The sequence below is a fragment of the Carassius carassius genome, chromosome 45, assembly GCF_963082965.1.
Source record: "Carassius carassius chromosome 45, fCarCar2.1, whole genome shotgun sequence".
Lineage (NCBI taxonomy): Eukaryota > Metazoa > Chordata > Actinopteri > Cypriniformes > Cyprinidae > Carassius > Carassius carassius.
The window spans coordinates 19092898-19107218 of NC_081799.1; the positions used below are offsets into that span (position 1 = coordinate 19092898).

At 35.7% G+C, this 14321-nt stretch overlaps 1 protein-coding gene across 1 annotated transcript; it reads right to left on the reverse strand.

Annotated features, from left to right (window-relative positions):
• Nucleotides 1-2662: 2662 nt before the first annotated feature.
• LOC132127384 (katanin p60 ATPase-containing subunit A-like 1) lies at nt 2663-12793 on the reverse strand. Its single transcript, XM_059539225.1, has 11 exons — nt 12647-12793; nt 10489-10728; nt 10164-10324; nt 8922-9084; nt 8633-8760; nt 7945-8050; nt 7448-7606; nt 5736-5862; nt 5526-5660; nt 4329-4455; nt 2663-3259 (listed from the first exon to the last, which is right to left on the reverse strand). Exons 2-11 carry the CDS (start codon nt 10648-10650, stop codon nt 3061-3063), a joined length of 1467 nt encoding a protein of 488 aa, XP_059395208.1. The 5' UTR covers nt 10651-10728; nt 12647-12793; the 3' UTR covers nt 2663-3060.
• Between the last annotated feature and the right edge of the window lie 1528 nt (nt 12794-14321).

Genomic DNA, 14321 nt, shown 5'->3' on the forward strand with positions numbered 1-14321 from the left:
TTTTTTCCAAAGATGGTTTCCTTCATTTGAGGTAGTTATTTTCATGCTGCTTTATGTTTAAGGGAAATTTGCTTTTAGGTAGTGGCAGTCACCACTGATAAGCTACTACTAAATATTGTATAAATGTAATTTTCTGTAAAGTTGCTTTGCACTTATCGTATCGTAAAAAGCGCTACACTGAACTATATTGAATTTAATTTATTATTATTATTTTTCAATTGTCATTTCATTTATATAGGACAGTAGGTCGACAGGAAACAAAGTGGGTGAAAGAGAGAGTGGGTTGGGTTTGTGAAGACATGCTGCCCACGAGGCCATCGGCACCAACCTTTTAGGTAGTTTTTTGATGCTATAAAAGACGGGGTGTGATATCATGATTGTGATCTTGCGATTGGGTCTGCGGGAGTTTGTGCGGGACTTTCTGATTTCATGGCTCCACCTCAAGACACTATTGCGCAGACTCTGGCTCCAAACGAATCTCTACTGCGCAGACTGGCTCCAAATGACATCACTTACTCAAGATGGCAGCAACCATACCGAGATGATTTGGCTAGGGCTGCAACTAACGATTATTTTGATAATCGATTAATCTGTCGATTATTTTTACGATTAATCGATTTATGCACTTATATTTTCGTTCTTTCCATTTTTTCCCCAAGTAAATTATTCATAAATGGTCTTTATCCTTCAGCATAGATTTTTTAAGAGATTTTAACCATTTTGCACTGTCATATCCTCATCAAAAATATACCTGGAGTTGTTTTATTATGTGTTAGTAATCCTTTGTCGAACTCTTCTGCAATCAGAACACTGACCCATACTCTAGCAAATTTCACAAGTAGATTTCAAATAATGTTTTCACCATGTCAGTCCTTAGAGCTCCTAAAGTAGTTTAACATCCCAAACAAAGCTTATTAAGGAATCTTTCAGAACATATTTTCATGAAGAATAAGGATAAAACAGAATAAAATTGCAGTGCATTGTATTTTATTATTTACTGGGAAACAGCTTTATAGCTTATGCTGTGAAATTGTAAACAATCCTTCGAATAAAGTGCTAATGGCATGAAACCTGAATGGAACTCACAATTTAAAGTAAAATCCATCAGAAGGTTGTCCAGAAAAAAAAATTGGACACACACAAAAAACCTGCTGTGTGAAAAAGAGCGGTGAATACTTAGAAAAAAAGTGCATTTCAAATATCTTTAAACATTTACCTCTCTCATTCAGTCATAATTAGGCTGCAAGACTGAATTTTGAACTGGTAAACGACAAACTGATCACAGAACATGTTTGTAAAGCTTTAAATGTTAACTGTTAAAAAGCAATGTTCTCAGCTTTTACGACTAAACATTTGCAAACAACATTGTACTGGAGAATCTGCACAAATGAAAGTCTTAGGGGCCGTTCACAAATCGCGCCTAAAAACACGTGGAGAACGCTAGGCGCACCGCTTTCTCCTTTCCAAAGCGCTCGGGCAGAAGCGCCCCTGAGGCGTCTGCCTTTGCTAAGCAACCATGACGTGCTCTCTCCTTGAAGACGCGGAAATTTCAGCAAAGGATAAATGGATTTGATGCTCAAAACATCGCTTGCAGTAGCTCTGCTACTAAATTTATTTCAAAATGGAAATCCATATACAACTATGATCAGCTGTTCCTTTCATCTTGACTGAGCTTTTAACGTTGTTATGGGAAAGGATGAAGCTGATTGGTTAGTTCTTGTCACATGACCCGCGGTGCGCTTGCCGCATTCTGAAAAGTTTAAATGTTTTTAACTCGATGCGGTGCGGTGTTGGAAATAACGAACTTGAGCGCGCAAAAGACGCGATATGTGAACGTCCCCTTAAACAGTTCAGTAGTGCAGAGTTTACAGGTTACTCTTCTTTTTTAAAGGCTCAAAGTAAAGTTCTCCCACATCACGCTGAATGCTGCAGAGACACTGTTCGGGAAGCACGTGACATAAAACGAGGCCAGCTATTGGCTATTCGCTACTTCTCCTGCTGTACTGGCTGAGTAAAACCTCCGGTGGCTCATTACTGCCACACTTTGGTCACCGCAGATTTGAAATATGCGCGAAATGAGCCGCTTACGGCAAATAAAAGTTATTTAGCAACGAATCGATGACTAAATTAGTTGACAACTATTTTAATAATCGATTTTAATCGATTAAATCGATTCGTTGTTTCAGCTCTAGATTTGGCTTCACTTTTGTATAGTGGAAGGAAGTGGAGACGTTTCGTCCATCTTTTATTTTACAATCTATGGTTAAAACAAAATGAAAAAGCTAAACATTTTACTTTGGCAATGTGATACATATTTCTGAGTGAACCAGGAAATTTAAAGAGATGAATAAGTAGGGTGGGACTTTGTTTTATCCACTAAAAATGACCTGGATCACAAAAAGTGGGCGGAGTTTAAGTCAATCTGTATATGTTATCAATAGCCTGCACAGTCTTGATGATATCGTCCAAAAGAAAGTTTGTTTCAGAGCTAAGGCAAGTTTTTATTTTTGATGAAGAGAAACAGTGTTTTTCTTTGGAACAACGTGCACTGATAAATCAAGTACATTATTAAATCAAGTTGTAAATAAAACAGGATTACTAAAGTTTTTTTTTTTTTTTTGTGTATTGAGAAAATAAGTAAATTTTTTACATTAAATAGGTGGAGAACAAATGTTAATTTTATTATTACTATCATGTAAAACAGATAAAAGAACACAGCACATATGAATTTCTACATACTGATAAACATTAAAAAACATCCAGCACAGCACAAGGATTATGCTGGTCTCCATTGTCAAGTATCAGTTTCACAGGCGTTTCATTTTGAAACTTAAGACAGGTCATTAGCAACTCAGGTGATTTCAATCTGTTAGCAGAGAATGAAGTTAGAAATAGAAAGGTGTGACATTTCTCAGTCCTAATGTGTCCATACGCATCTGAACACTGGTTTGACTAGTTTCAGTATCATCTTTGCATATTAAAATGTCTCAACGTGCCTTTTTTTTTCAAGTATTGTTCCACAATGTGTTCTCCCACTTATCTTGTGGCTGTCGCTTCTCTTCACACAGACCCAAACTCAGACATCCAGGACTCGTACTTCTCCAGGTCTGCAGCCGAGACGGATTTTGAGATCTTTTTAAGTGCAAGCTCAAAGTCCTCCATGGTGACTGGCATCTGCAGTTCATCTTTAGTAAGAGCACGGATCTCCTCTGGACTCAGACCCTGGATCCTCCTTCGCATCGCCATCAATGATGCATCCCTGAGAGAACAAAAGTACAAAGTTCATCAGTCAAATCAACACCATCAATTTACATATTTAGAGCATAGGGCTACATTTAAAAGGAATAGTTCATCCACAAATGAAAATCTGCGGAAAATATATTCAACCTCAGGCCATCCAACATGTAGAGGAGTTTGTTTCTTTTTCAGAACATATTTGGAGAAATTTAGCAATACATCACGTGTAATCACTTTTCATCACTATCTGAAGTTCTACCAGAAAGACTCGGGAGATAAAACGTACAAAGCATACATTTATTGACAGCTCAGCAAGCATAATTATAAATTTCTTTGGCGAAAGGCCCCGTCCATGGTTCATAATCCGAGGGTAGCGAATCTGCATTTCCTGCCTGAAGACGAAGGCAGGGGCGCAGCCGACCCCCTGGAAGGTAAGGACAGGACCATCCTGGTGGTGGTGGGGAGGGTGGAGGTTGTTATCACGTCGGCATCTGTGAACTCAAACATGTGTAAGTACGATCTTTATACCAAAGTATAAAGACGTGATTGGATAATGAGGAAGGTAATTAGTGACGAAGTAATTGAGTCTTCCTGGCAGAACTTAGGCTAAAGCTTTCATTTCAGGGAGAGTAAATTTTCAGCAAATTTAGATTTTTGGGTGAACTATTCTTTTAGACATTAAAGTGTAAGATATACTTCCCTCCACTCCATGCTTATTATGCAGGGACAAAACATACTGTATAAACCTATAGTGAACTGCTTAAATCATTTTCAATTATGGGCAATATGCAGCATTCTTTCTTGGGATGAATAGGTCCATGAAATAGTTAGAGCTGGTTGGTTTGGTTCAAGATAACTCTTCTTTTCAGGAATTTTCTGCAACGCTGAAGGGGAAAATGAATGGAACATATACGAACGAGCCCCAGGCAAACACTGTTGAGCTTTAGTCTGTTCTTAGTGGCTGTGATTTTGTCACTTTGCACCACATTATGTTTTTAGCAAGAGCAGGAAAATGACTTGATGCTCGAAACCTGTCACTTCGAGTTCAGTTAGAACAAGGTGTTATCTTTAATCCTGAAAACATACTGTACCTGCAGACGTTGGTGATGTCAGCTCCTGAATAGCCCTCTATTTTCTCAGCGATGAGGGTGAGATCCACATCAGAAGCCACTTCAACTTCCCTTAGGTTGATCTTTAAGAGTTCAGCTCGACCTTGAGCTGTGGAGTTCAGTAATCATTTGAACATTATGAAAACCATGTTTTTCCTGTTTTGATTTTAAAGTCTACTTTGACATCTGTATTTCTCTTTTAAATATATATATTTCACTTTAAATAACTTTGTTCAACCTTGGCGTTTAAATTAAATGTTGTCCATAATGAATGCTACTATAATTTATGTTCTTTTAATACATATATTTTTCATTCCTCTTCTGTTCTGAATACCACTAAATGTATTTGTTATTTGTTGTTGAGTGAGGAAAAAAGAAACAAAAAAAACAGTTTTTTAATTTTTAATATAGTGTTGGTTGTAAACATTTAACTTTATATTCTGGTTATTTTACATTAATTCTTAATATAAATAATGATAATAGTAATAATAATAATACTAAAAATAAAAATAAAAGTGACATAAGTGTTTTTTCCTCTCAACAAAGCAAATTTGACCTGATCCGGCTTATAGTCAGGTGTGACTTATTTTCCAGGAAATATGGTAAATATAGTTTTAATAAATATAAATAAATAAAATTCTATATAAAGTTACAATAAATTAGCAATGAAAAACAAACAATAATATTGTCATTTTAATATAAAGTATCTGTAAATCACTTTGTTATTTGGATTTAATTTATGCTGGTTTAATTTTACTATTACTCATATTTCAAAATGTGTTTAAGTGTCAGAAATAAAAGCCACAATTAGAATCATCTTCATGGTTCTAAAAATAGGTTTCCTTTTTTTGTGTGTCAATACTTACCATTTTTCCCCCTTTTGTTTTTGGGAAGAAATATAACATCAAAATAAAAAAAAGTACATATTTTTGTCTTCCAATTCAAATTTGAAATTCTAAAATCCAGGCCCTGTGACTATAACAAAGGAGTTACATTAGACAACGAAAGCTTGTGAGTAATGACTAACTGACTGAACTATACAGCACAGTGTGAACAGAGAAATTAGTCAGGCTGTTCATTTATGAGTGGGTGACTTGCATGGAGAAATCAGAGGAGCCGTGACTGCCTGGAGAACGTTTTCCTGTTGATAGGCGTTTGTGTGTGAGGGTGTCAGATTACCAGTGGGTAGTTGAATGTAGATCCTCTTCTCCAGTCTTCTCCTAAGAGCCTCATCAATGTCCCAGGGGAAGTTAGTGGCAGCCAGGACCATTACCATTTTAGAGGGATCGTCACTCTCTTGAGCACCTCCTACACCTAATGCCATTACACGGGTGGGTGTTAAAATAACAGAGTTAATCATAACAGAGTCGCCTACTACACGAAACTCACCATCCATCTGCACGAGTAATTCGGACTTCACCCTGCGACTGGCCTCGTGTTCGTCTGATGTGCCCCGTCTCCCACAAATAGAGTCAATCTCATCAATAAAAATTGTTGTAGGGGCGTAAAAACGAGCCTGTTACAGGAAAAAATGAAACAAAAATGACCAAAACATGTAGAAGTACAAATATGCAGTATAGACAATAGACTATGACATGAGCAAGATTTTTAGTTTATTATATATTATGTTATCATGTTATCATAAATGATATTACTTAATTTTAACACAATCAGACTCAGGTTATTTATTTATTATTTAGTTTTCAGTAGTAGTAGTAGTAGTAGTAGTAGTATTTATTTAACTAACTAACCTTTTATTTCTTATATTTGACCCTGGACCACAAAACCAGTCACAAGGGTTAAAAAAAACATATTTTTGAGATTTATACCTCATCTAAAAGCTAAATAAATAAGCTCCATTGATGTATGGTTTGTTAGGATATGACAATATTTGGCTGAGATACAACTATTTGAAAATCTGGAATCTGAGAGTGCAAAAAAAATCTAAATTTTAAGAAAATCGCCTTTAAAGTTGTCCAAGTGAAGTCCTTAGCAATGCATAGTACTATTCAAAAATTACGTTTTGATATATTTACAGTAGAAATTTACAAAATATCTTCATGGAACTTGATCTTTACTTAATATCCTAATGATTTTGGAATAAAAGAAAAATCGATAATTTTGACCCATTACAGTTTTGTTTTGTTTTGTTATTTCACATTTTATGAGGTTAGCGAACTAACTTTTTTCCCCCATTAAAACAGTGCAATGCCCATCTACATCAAATCAAAACTGAGGTTTTTATGCTTTTATTGGGGCACAACTACCTAACTAATTAGCTGGCTAACTAATTAACCGACTATCTATATAACTAACTAACCTTTTCCCTATAAAAACATAGCATTTTACTTTAAGGACTACTTTTACCATTTATGAGGGCATATGTTTTCTCAAATTTTTCTTCTAACCAGCTATCAAACTGACTAATTCATTTTTGTCCCACACAGTGTGTTTGGCATTTATGTAAAATCATCATTTATTTTCAATGTTTTTTGTTTGTTGGTTTACATGAGGGAATATTGGTGTCTAACTGACTAACCAACTAAATAAATAATATCTACCCTATATAAACACACAGTGTCATCCAGCAGGGTCAAATTAACATTGCTTATCAAAAGGTATTTTTACCTTTTATGATTCTCATAAAAGAATTAACTACTTTGCTAATTAACTAATTAACTGACTGACTATCTAACTTTACCTATAAAAATGCAAGTTTTGGCCAATTTGTCAAATCAACATTGATTTTTAGTATATTTAACTGATTTTACAGAGCATTTTTGGCCAATTAATGTTAAATCGACATATATTCTGAGGGGTATTTTTACTTTTATGTTGTCTAACTAAATATATATTCATTGTTTTCTACACTGACTTTTATCATCCAGAAATGGTGAAGAAAGGAGCTTTACTATGGGGTCTCTAATTGAGGCATTTTAAATATCTAGGATATTTTTATCACTTTTTGATCATTTGTGCCCTGATGTCTACTTAACTCCTGATCCTTATCACAATCAAATTATACCTTCAGCAAAAAAAACTAAACCAATCAATGGACATGCTATCACAGTGCCTACATTAGAGACTGTGATACCACTCACCATTTCAAAAAGGAGCCGCACAAGTTTCTCAGACTCTCCCCTGTACTTTGAGGTCAGCGTGGAGGATGAAACATTGAAAAATGTTGTGCCACATTCAGTTGCAACCGCTTTAGCCAACATGGTCTTCCCTGTGCCTGGAGGACCCACCATCAGCACCCCCTGAGAGTTTAAAAAAACAAGCCTTTGCATGGGCATATATTTGAAACACAGGTGCAGCTGATAGTTTGAAAAAAAACACTTCAACAAAGCAAATAGCATGTGGAAAACAAACTAAAGAGAAATATATCAGCAAAAATGTGCATTCTCTCCTACATAATTAACTATTATACCAGCGCCCCCTACTGAAAAAAAAAAAAAAAAAAACTATGATCACAAGAAATTAAACCAAATGGGTGAATAAACGTTGGCAAAAACATAGTGACATAACAGACTATGTATCCATATGTGTGTATGTTCAGATGTCAAACTCTGGCATCAGTGTAATCTAACATATTAACCTTCCACGGGCGGCGGATCCCCTTGAAGAAGTCTGGCATCCACATAGGCAGGACCACTGCCTCTCTCAGCAGCTTTTTGGCATCTTCCAGATCTGCTATGTCATCCCTGCAGGAACAGTAACACATGACAGCTTGCTTGAATCACCGTCCAGCACTGAATCACTAACTGCCACTGTGACTGACAGCTGTCGCTGACTCAACACGTTACTTATTTGTCTCTGGTCAAGTATGAAAACTAAACTTACTACATTGCTATTTATACAGCCAATGCCTAGGCCCAGAGGGACTTTTTTCAAATATTCTGAACTGATTAAAAAAAAAAAAAAAAAAAAAGATGGATTTGAATTTAAAGTTCTAACTCTTACTGAATGCTGAAAGCCTGATCAAACTAGCCAATCTATTTATGAAAAAAAACATAATAAATAACATAGTAGCCTTATAGACATGAGCTGAACAGACAATTATAACGTTAATTGCAATTATTTGTTTGAGAAGTAATCGTCAGCACAAAATTCATTTAGGTTGACTCCAAGTTTTTCAATAGTCGATAACAACATATAGTGCAAAGTGATGTAATATCACACATAATTCAAATTATAGCAAATGAGCAATACAGATGTATATACACACACACACATTTATTTTTATACTATTAAGCAGAAAAACTAATGCTAAAGTGGCACAATACCAGTGGACATTGGGATTCCGGGACACAATGTCCCTCTCCAGTGCATCCACCAGATCGCTGTCATAGCCTGTGCCATCAAACTTCCTCTGTTCCACATCAGCAGCACCCTCCTGGGCATTCTTCTTACTCTAAAAACACAGACAGGCAGGGCACATTGCTACAACACATGATAATAGGTACTTACTAATCCTAAATTGTCTAAACTGACATTAAATCAATTATAATTACAATCTGAACTAAGTTTTTTTATTTTAGCTTATACTTTCAGTTTAAAAGTTTAATAACTTACTTTTTCATCCTTAGCTTTATTTCCACGGCCGTCACGGGTGTTCGGTCTCTCTGATTTGATGTTCGGCTGACCTCTGCCCAAAGGGCCGCGATGCTGCATTCCAGGTGACTCCTTTCTCTGAGGCTTTGACACAGTGATTGGCTTCTTCACCTGGACAGGTCCCCTATGACCAGACAGAGTGATATCATAGGGAATCTGGACCATGTGACCACATATGCACATATTCTGACTGGCTTTTTTTTTTTTTTTATGATTTGTGAACCGAATAGTGAATGTAATTATTTACAGTATCTATTTAACACATCGGATGAAAGGATGCATTAAATTGCTCAATTGTAACAGCACAGATATTTATAACTTTACAAAATATTTACATTTTAAATCTCTTAATGCATTAAAAACCTGTATACTATTTTCCCTTAATATTGTAATATTTTAAATATTAATATTTTAAAATATTTAATATTTTTCAACTAAAACCACATTATATTAGATCAGCAACTTCTCATTAAAGGTTTTCAAAGTAAGTTATATCAAATTAATGTTATTCCTGTTTTTTTTTTGTTTTTTTTTTTACAAAAAAAAAATAAAACTTTAATTACCCATTGCCAGTATTAACTCAATTTAAATTAATGTAATTTAATTAAATACCTTTAATTAAATAGTGTAAATGTATAACTCATGATTGCTTGAATCTAATTTATGAACTCTACATTTATTTCTAAACAAAATAACTTAATACTCTGAAAGTTTTCCAAACAAAAATTACTTGCATAAACCTTTACTTTCAGATGAAAAAGAAAGCTGTTGTCATGCTGCAATGGTTCGTCTATTGGCGCACTTATTGATGCTTATCAAATAAAATTCTGAGAAAAGGACATTTGATACTAATATAACTTCATAGATAGTTTTGTCAGGAATACCTACCAGGTCCAACATGACTTTTTGTTTTAAATAAATAAATAAATTGTGTGTGTTATGAGAGTCTTAAAGTTGTAAAGTTTCATTCACTTACTAAAAAAATACACTTTTTTGTATCTCTTAAAATTTTAAAATACAATAAAAATATAAAACAGTAAAATGTGTGAATGTGAATATTTTCACTGAGCTAAATCCATTTAGTGCTGTATGACATGACGCATGAGTGACACAGCAATGACAGCATGAAGACAGGAGACGTGTGACATGCTCTGCAGCTGACAGAACTCCTCAGGGCTTTATGTAATCAGCTGTCTATTCTACCTGTGCTCTGCTGGAGTTGGGGGAGGCCAGACAGCGGGTTCCCTTGGGCTCTCTTCAGGCAGAGGGTTGGGGAAATCAACGGGTTTGTCCACCTTGAACCTCTCCAGGGTGTTTACAAGGCTTTTCACCTGCTCATATTCATCTGCCAGTTCCTGCCGAACCTGGGCTCAGAGAGGGGATAAAAACAGCACTGGTTTGAGATTACATAACCTGTAACACAAACACCACTGTAATCTTTGGCTAATACCAGTACAAGCACATAACTCACAGCATTAAAAAAAAGAGTACATATCAGATTGAATCATACAGTATATGAGCGCCTTACTTGTTGCCATTTGACTTTCAGAGCAGGATCTCTGAGGGACTGACAGTGCTTATGGATCTGTTGTATAACACCTTGATAATAAACCATAGATGAGTCATAATTCCCCAGTAGTGCATATTCTCTTCCTTTCTTAGCATTGTCGCAAATCTCAGTCAGATTCATGATGAGAAAGAAATCGAACCAAATGTTGCGCTGAGTTCACAGGTCATCAGAGATGCTGGTGATTGAAGGCCATGAGTCCTGAACATGTGAAAGAACAGAAAGGCTGATGAGATGATCCAGAGCTAAATCAAACATTTATAGAGATGGTAACAGAAGAGGGGTGAAGTCGGGTACAGCAAATGACTTTCTGACAAATCATCCAAAGCTGCATTAAAATGTCTCTGCACATTTCCAGATCTCTTAGGCAGTTTTGTTTAAAACATGTAACAAAATAAAACCCAGGAGCTATTTAAAGAGCTATTCTTTCAGAAGTTCCCCTCTGTGTCAGAACCACCCCCCCAGGGAACCTGTACAGCAAAACCTTCAGAAAGAATTAGTTGTGTTTGTGGGTGTTAGAAAGAGAAATATTTATAACATTACGTTAAGTTATTCTTGTTTTGTAAATAGAAGTTTTGTGTGTAATTGTATTTCTTTTTTTACTGAAAATAGCTAACAAAGTTTCCAGGAGTGTATGGAAGTTGGACGTGTGTGTGTATGGGCATTAAATCAACATAGACAAAACTCCATAGCTTAGTCTCAGGAGGATATCTCTGTAATGGCATTATATTTTAGTGAATTTCTCTAAGATCTTACATGCCACAGTTTTAAGTCAAGATGTCGTGTAAACAGCACATATACAAAGGTTTGCATAAAAAAAATTATAAAAAATGTTTTTGCGGTTTCATGTCATTTTTTTTTTTAGAAAACCTGATTCCAGGTATCCTCTACAGATGACATTGCATAACACAAATAAAAAAAAGGCTATTTTTCCATTTTTTTCTAATGCTCTAAACAATGTAATGACATGAGAACACTAAATCCACAAAGCTTTTTTTCTAGGTCTCAGGAGAACATTACATATTTAAACTGATGGAAGTAGATAAAATGAGTCAAGAAGAAATAGGCCTTTTCTTATAATTATGTTTTTTAAATAAATAAATATTATATATATATTTTAGTTATTGAATTTGTATAATAATTTGTATAATAAGAAACTATTGGACATCTTAAGGTAGCACACCATAATTTATATCTTTATGGTCTCTAAAATAATAATAATTTATATAATATATAATAATAATATATAAATTATGGTGTGCTACCTTTAGATGTCCAATAGTTTCTTATTATACAAATTTTAAATGAAAGGTTGCAAGGTTCATACGTTAAATTAAAGGTTGCATTGCATTCAAGTTTTTTTCCCTATCAGGCCTCTGTGAAATGTTTTTTCTCTCTCCTGCCCTAATTATGGCAATTGTTTCAAATTCAGTGACTGAATATTCAATAACTAAAATACTGCAGGCTTATCAGGTCTATTTTAACTGACTGAATCACTCTGTGTGTGGATTCACCGATAACAAACTCAATGAGAGAATTTCTCTACGGGTTTGGATACAAAGCTGCAGTTTCTGCACTGCAATACTAAACTTTGGTTTATGAACCTTTGCCCTGACCACAGACAGAGTGGCTGTCAAAAAATAAGACCATTTCGTTTGACGGACTCTTGACATGAAGCACATAAATACCGTTCAGGACGCCTCAAATTGTTTGTATCCCATGTCCTTCTTCTTTTCTTTTAACATAAACTAACCTACCTGAAAGTCCACCATTAAAATAACATGCAATCATTAAATTCTACACAATCAAGTCGCGTTTGTATGTAAAAGCAGCACAAACGTCACCGCTATTGATTATTCCTTTAGACGGGACTTGTAGTTTTTCACCGTTTGCTTTTAAGTACACACAAATAGTGAACATTAAAATAAGAAACTACATTACCCATAAGGCAACAGTGCAAGACGCTTACAATTTAGGCCAGCGATAACAAAAAGGATTTGCAAGGAAACAAACTATGAAGTCCACTTGTTAGTTTATGAATCTAACTAAGAACATGTGACATGATAGATGTGTTCTGCATTTAATTTTACGTTTTCATGGGAATAGGTCAAAGTCTTACCTTTATGCGAGGCACTTTTACGTTCGACAGGCCCACAGTCCGTTGTCCACTGATGTTGCCATGGCCGCGGAAAGACGCTGACTGACTGATGAATGAATGGATGCATGTGTTGTGGGCGGAGTCTCAACCTGCTTTATTATAGCTTTATAAACTGACCGGGGCTAGTTGTCACACGGGTTATATCTTACTGTAAGGATTAGGTAACTGTAAGGTTTCGATTCAAAATTGAATGAACTGTATTTTTAATAGTTCATTCCAGAAATATTTAATTATGTTATTGTCTTTGTAGCCACGACTAATAAAATAAGTATTGATAAATATTCACTGAGTTAAAAATGTGACAACTAGCCCCGGTTTCTTCTATGAAATGCCAGTTCAAAGAAGGAACAATTCATGAGGATTAAAGAGGCTACTGGAAAGTTTTGAACGTTGTGGCCTAGTGGTTGGAGAGTTAGACTCCTAGCCCTAGGGTTGTGGGTTCGAGTCTCGGGCTGGCAATACCATGATTTAGGTGCCCTTGAGCAAGGCACCGAACACATAAATGGCAGCCCACTCCTCCGGGTGTGTGTTCGCGGTTTGTGTGTGTGCACTTTGGATGGGTTAAATGCAGAGCACAAATTCTGAGTATGAGCCTCCATACTTGTCTGAATGTCGCGTTACTCACAACTAAGTAAAATCCATTCGGTGTATATTAACCAATAAAAATGCTCAAAGCTCCGAAATAAGGGCATGAAGGGAGAGTTGCTGACCTATAATAATCTGATTGAAGCGTCATGGCCTTTCCAAAAAAATGACAGTACCACACAACACCACCAAACGATGGCGCTGTATACCGCTGTAATGTATGCAGGTTAACCAGATAGTTTTATCTGATGATACGTTCAGGTGTTCTTTTTAAGACTCTGTGTTTGCCATGAAAAACATGAAGGCCTCAAAACCGACTCACTGGTTTGTGAACTAAAACCATACAATTAAATCTACTGCCCGACTAATAACACATATCAGGCAATATAATAAAATGGTGCTGATAATTTTGAAAAGAAAATCAATATAGCTATAAAGATAATTGAGCTTTGTCTTTGGGTAAAAAAAGAAAGCTTTAAATTCATAATAAAAATGTTGAAGTTGGTACATGACACTCTTCTGGTAATGTGATCTTTGACATGAACAAGAGTATACATGACAAACCGCTTATTCTTCCATTCACCTTCAGTATTAGGGAGAGGCAGTTTTAAAATTATGTGACATGACATCTGACGCACAGATGCCATTGGCATGTGTCATTGGACAGTGGCATTTGTCACTAAAACCTGACACATGTCGGTTTTCAGTGGCATGTGTCATTGGACAGTGGCATGTGTCACTAAAAGCTGTGACACATGTCAATAGACTGCGTCATGTGTCAGTTGCTGCGGTGCGTGTCGCGCCTTCGGTAGTGACTGACACCTGCTGCTGGGTGTCACTAGATTGCGTGACACACTCACTTAATCTCAGAACGATATTGAGTTAATTAACAGTATGTTATTGTCAAACATACGTCTTATTACATCACGGAGTTCATTTGTACAACAAATATTGAGTTTCTATATTGAGATTAAAATGTGTCTTTCTTACGCCTCTTAATGTGTATTTTTCATTGTAAGTTTATTTCCAGTAGCCTGCTTTGTGCTATGCA

Bases quoted from the DNA above. Each gene is read 5' to 3' on its own strand.
- LOC132127384 (XM_059539225.1), bottom strand. From the start codon at position 10,650: ATGAATCTGACTGAGATTTGCGACAATGCTAAGAAAGGAAGAGAATAT. The intron at 5,863-7,447 runs GTGAGTGGTATC...TTCCTGTAACAG, and splicing joins TGCGGCTCCTTTTTGAAATG to GCTCGTTTTTACGCCCCTAC. The intron at 4,456-5,525 runs GTAATCTGACAC...TGAACTCCACAG, and splicing joins CTACATTCAACTACCCACTG to CTCAAGGTCGAGCTGAACTC.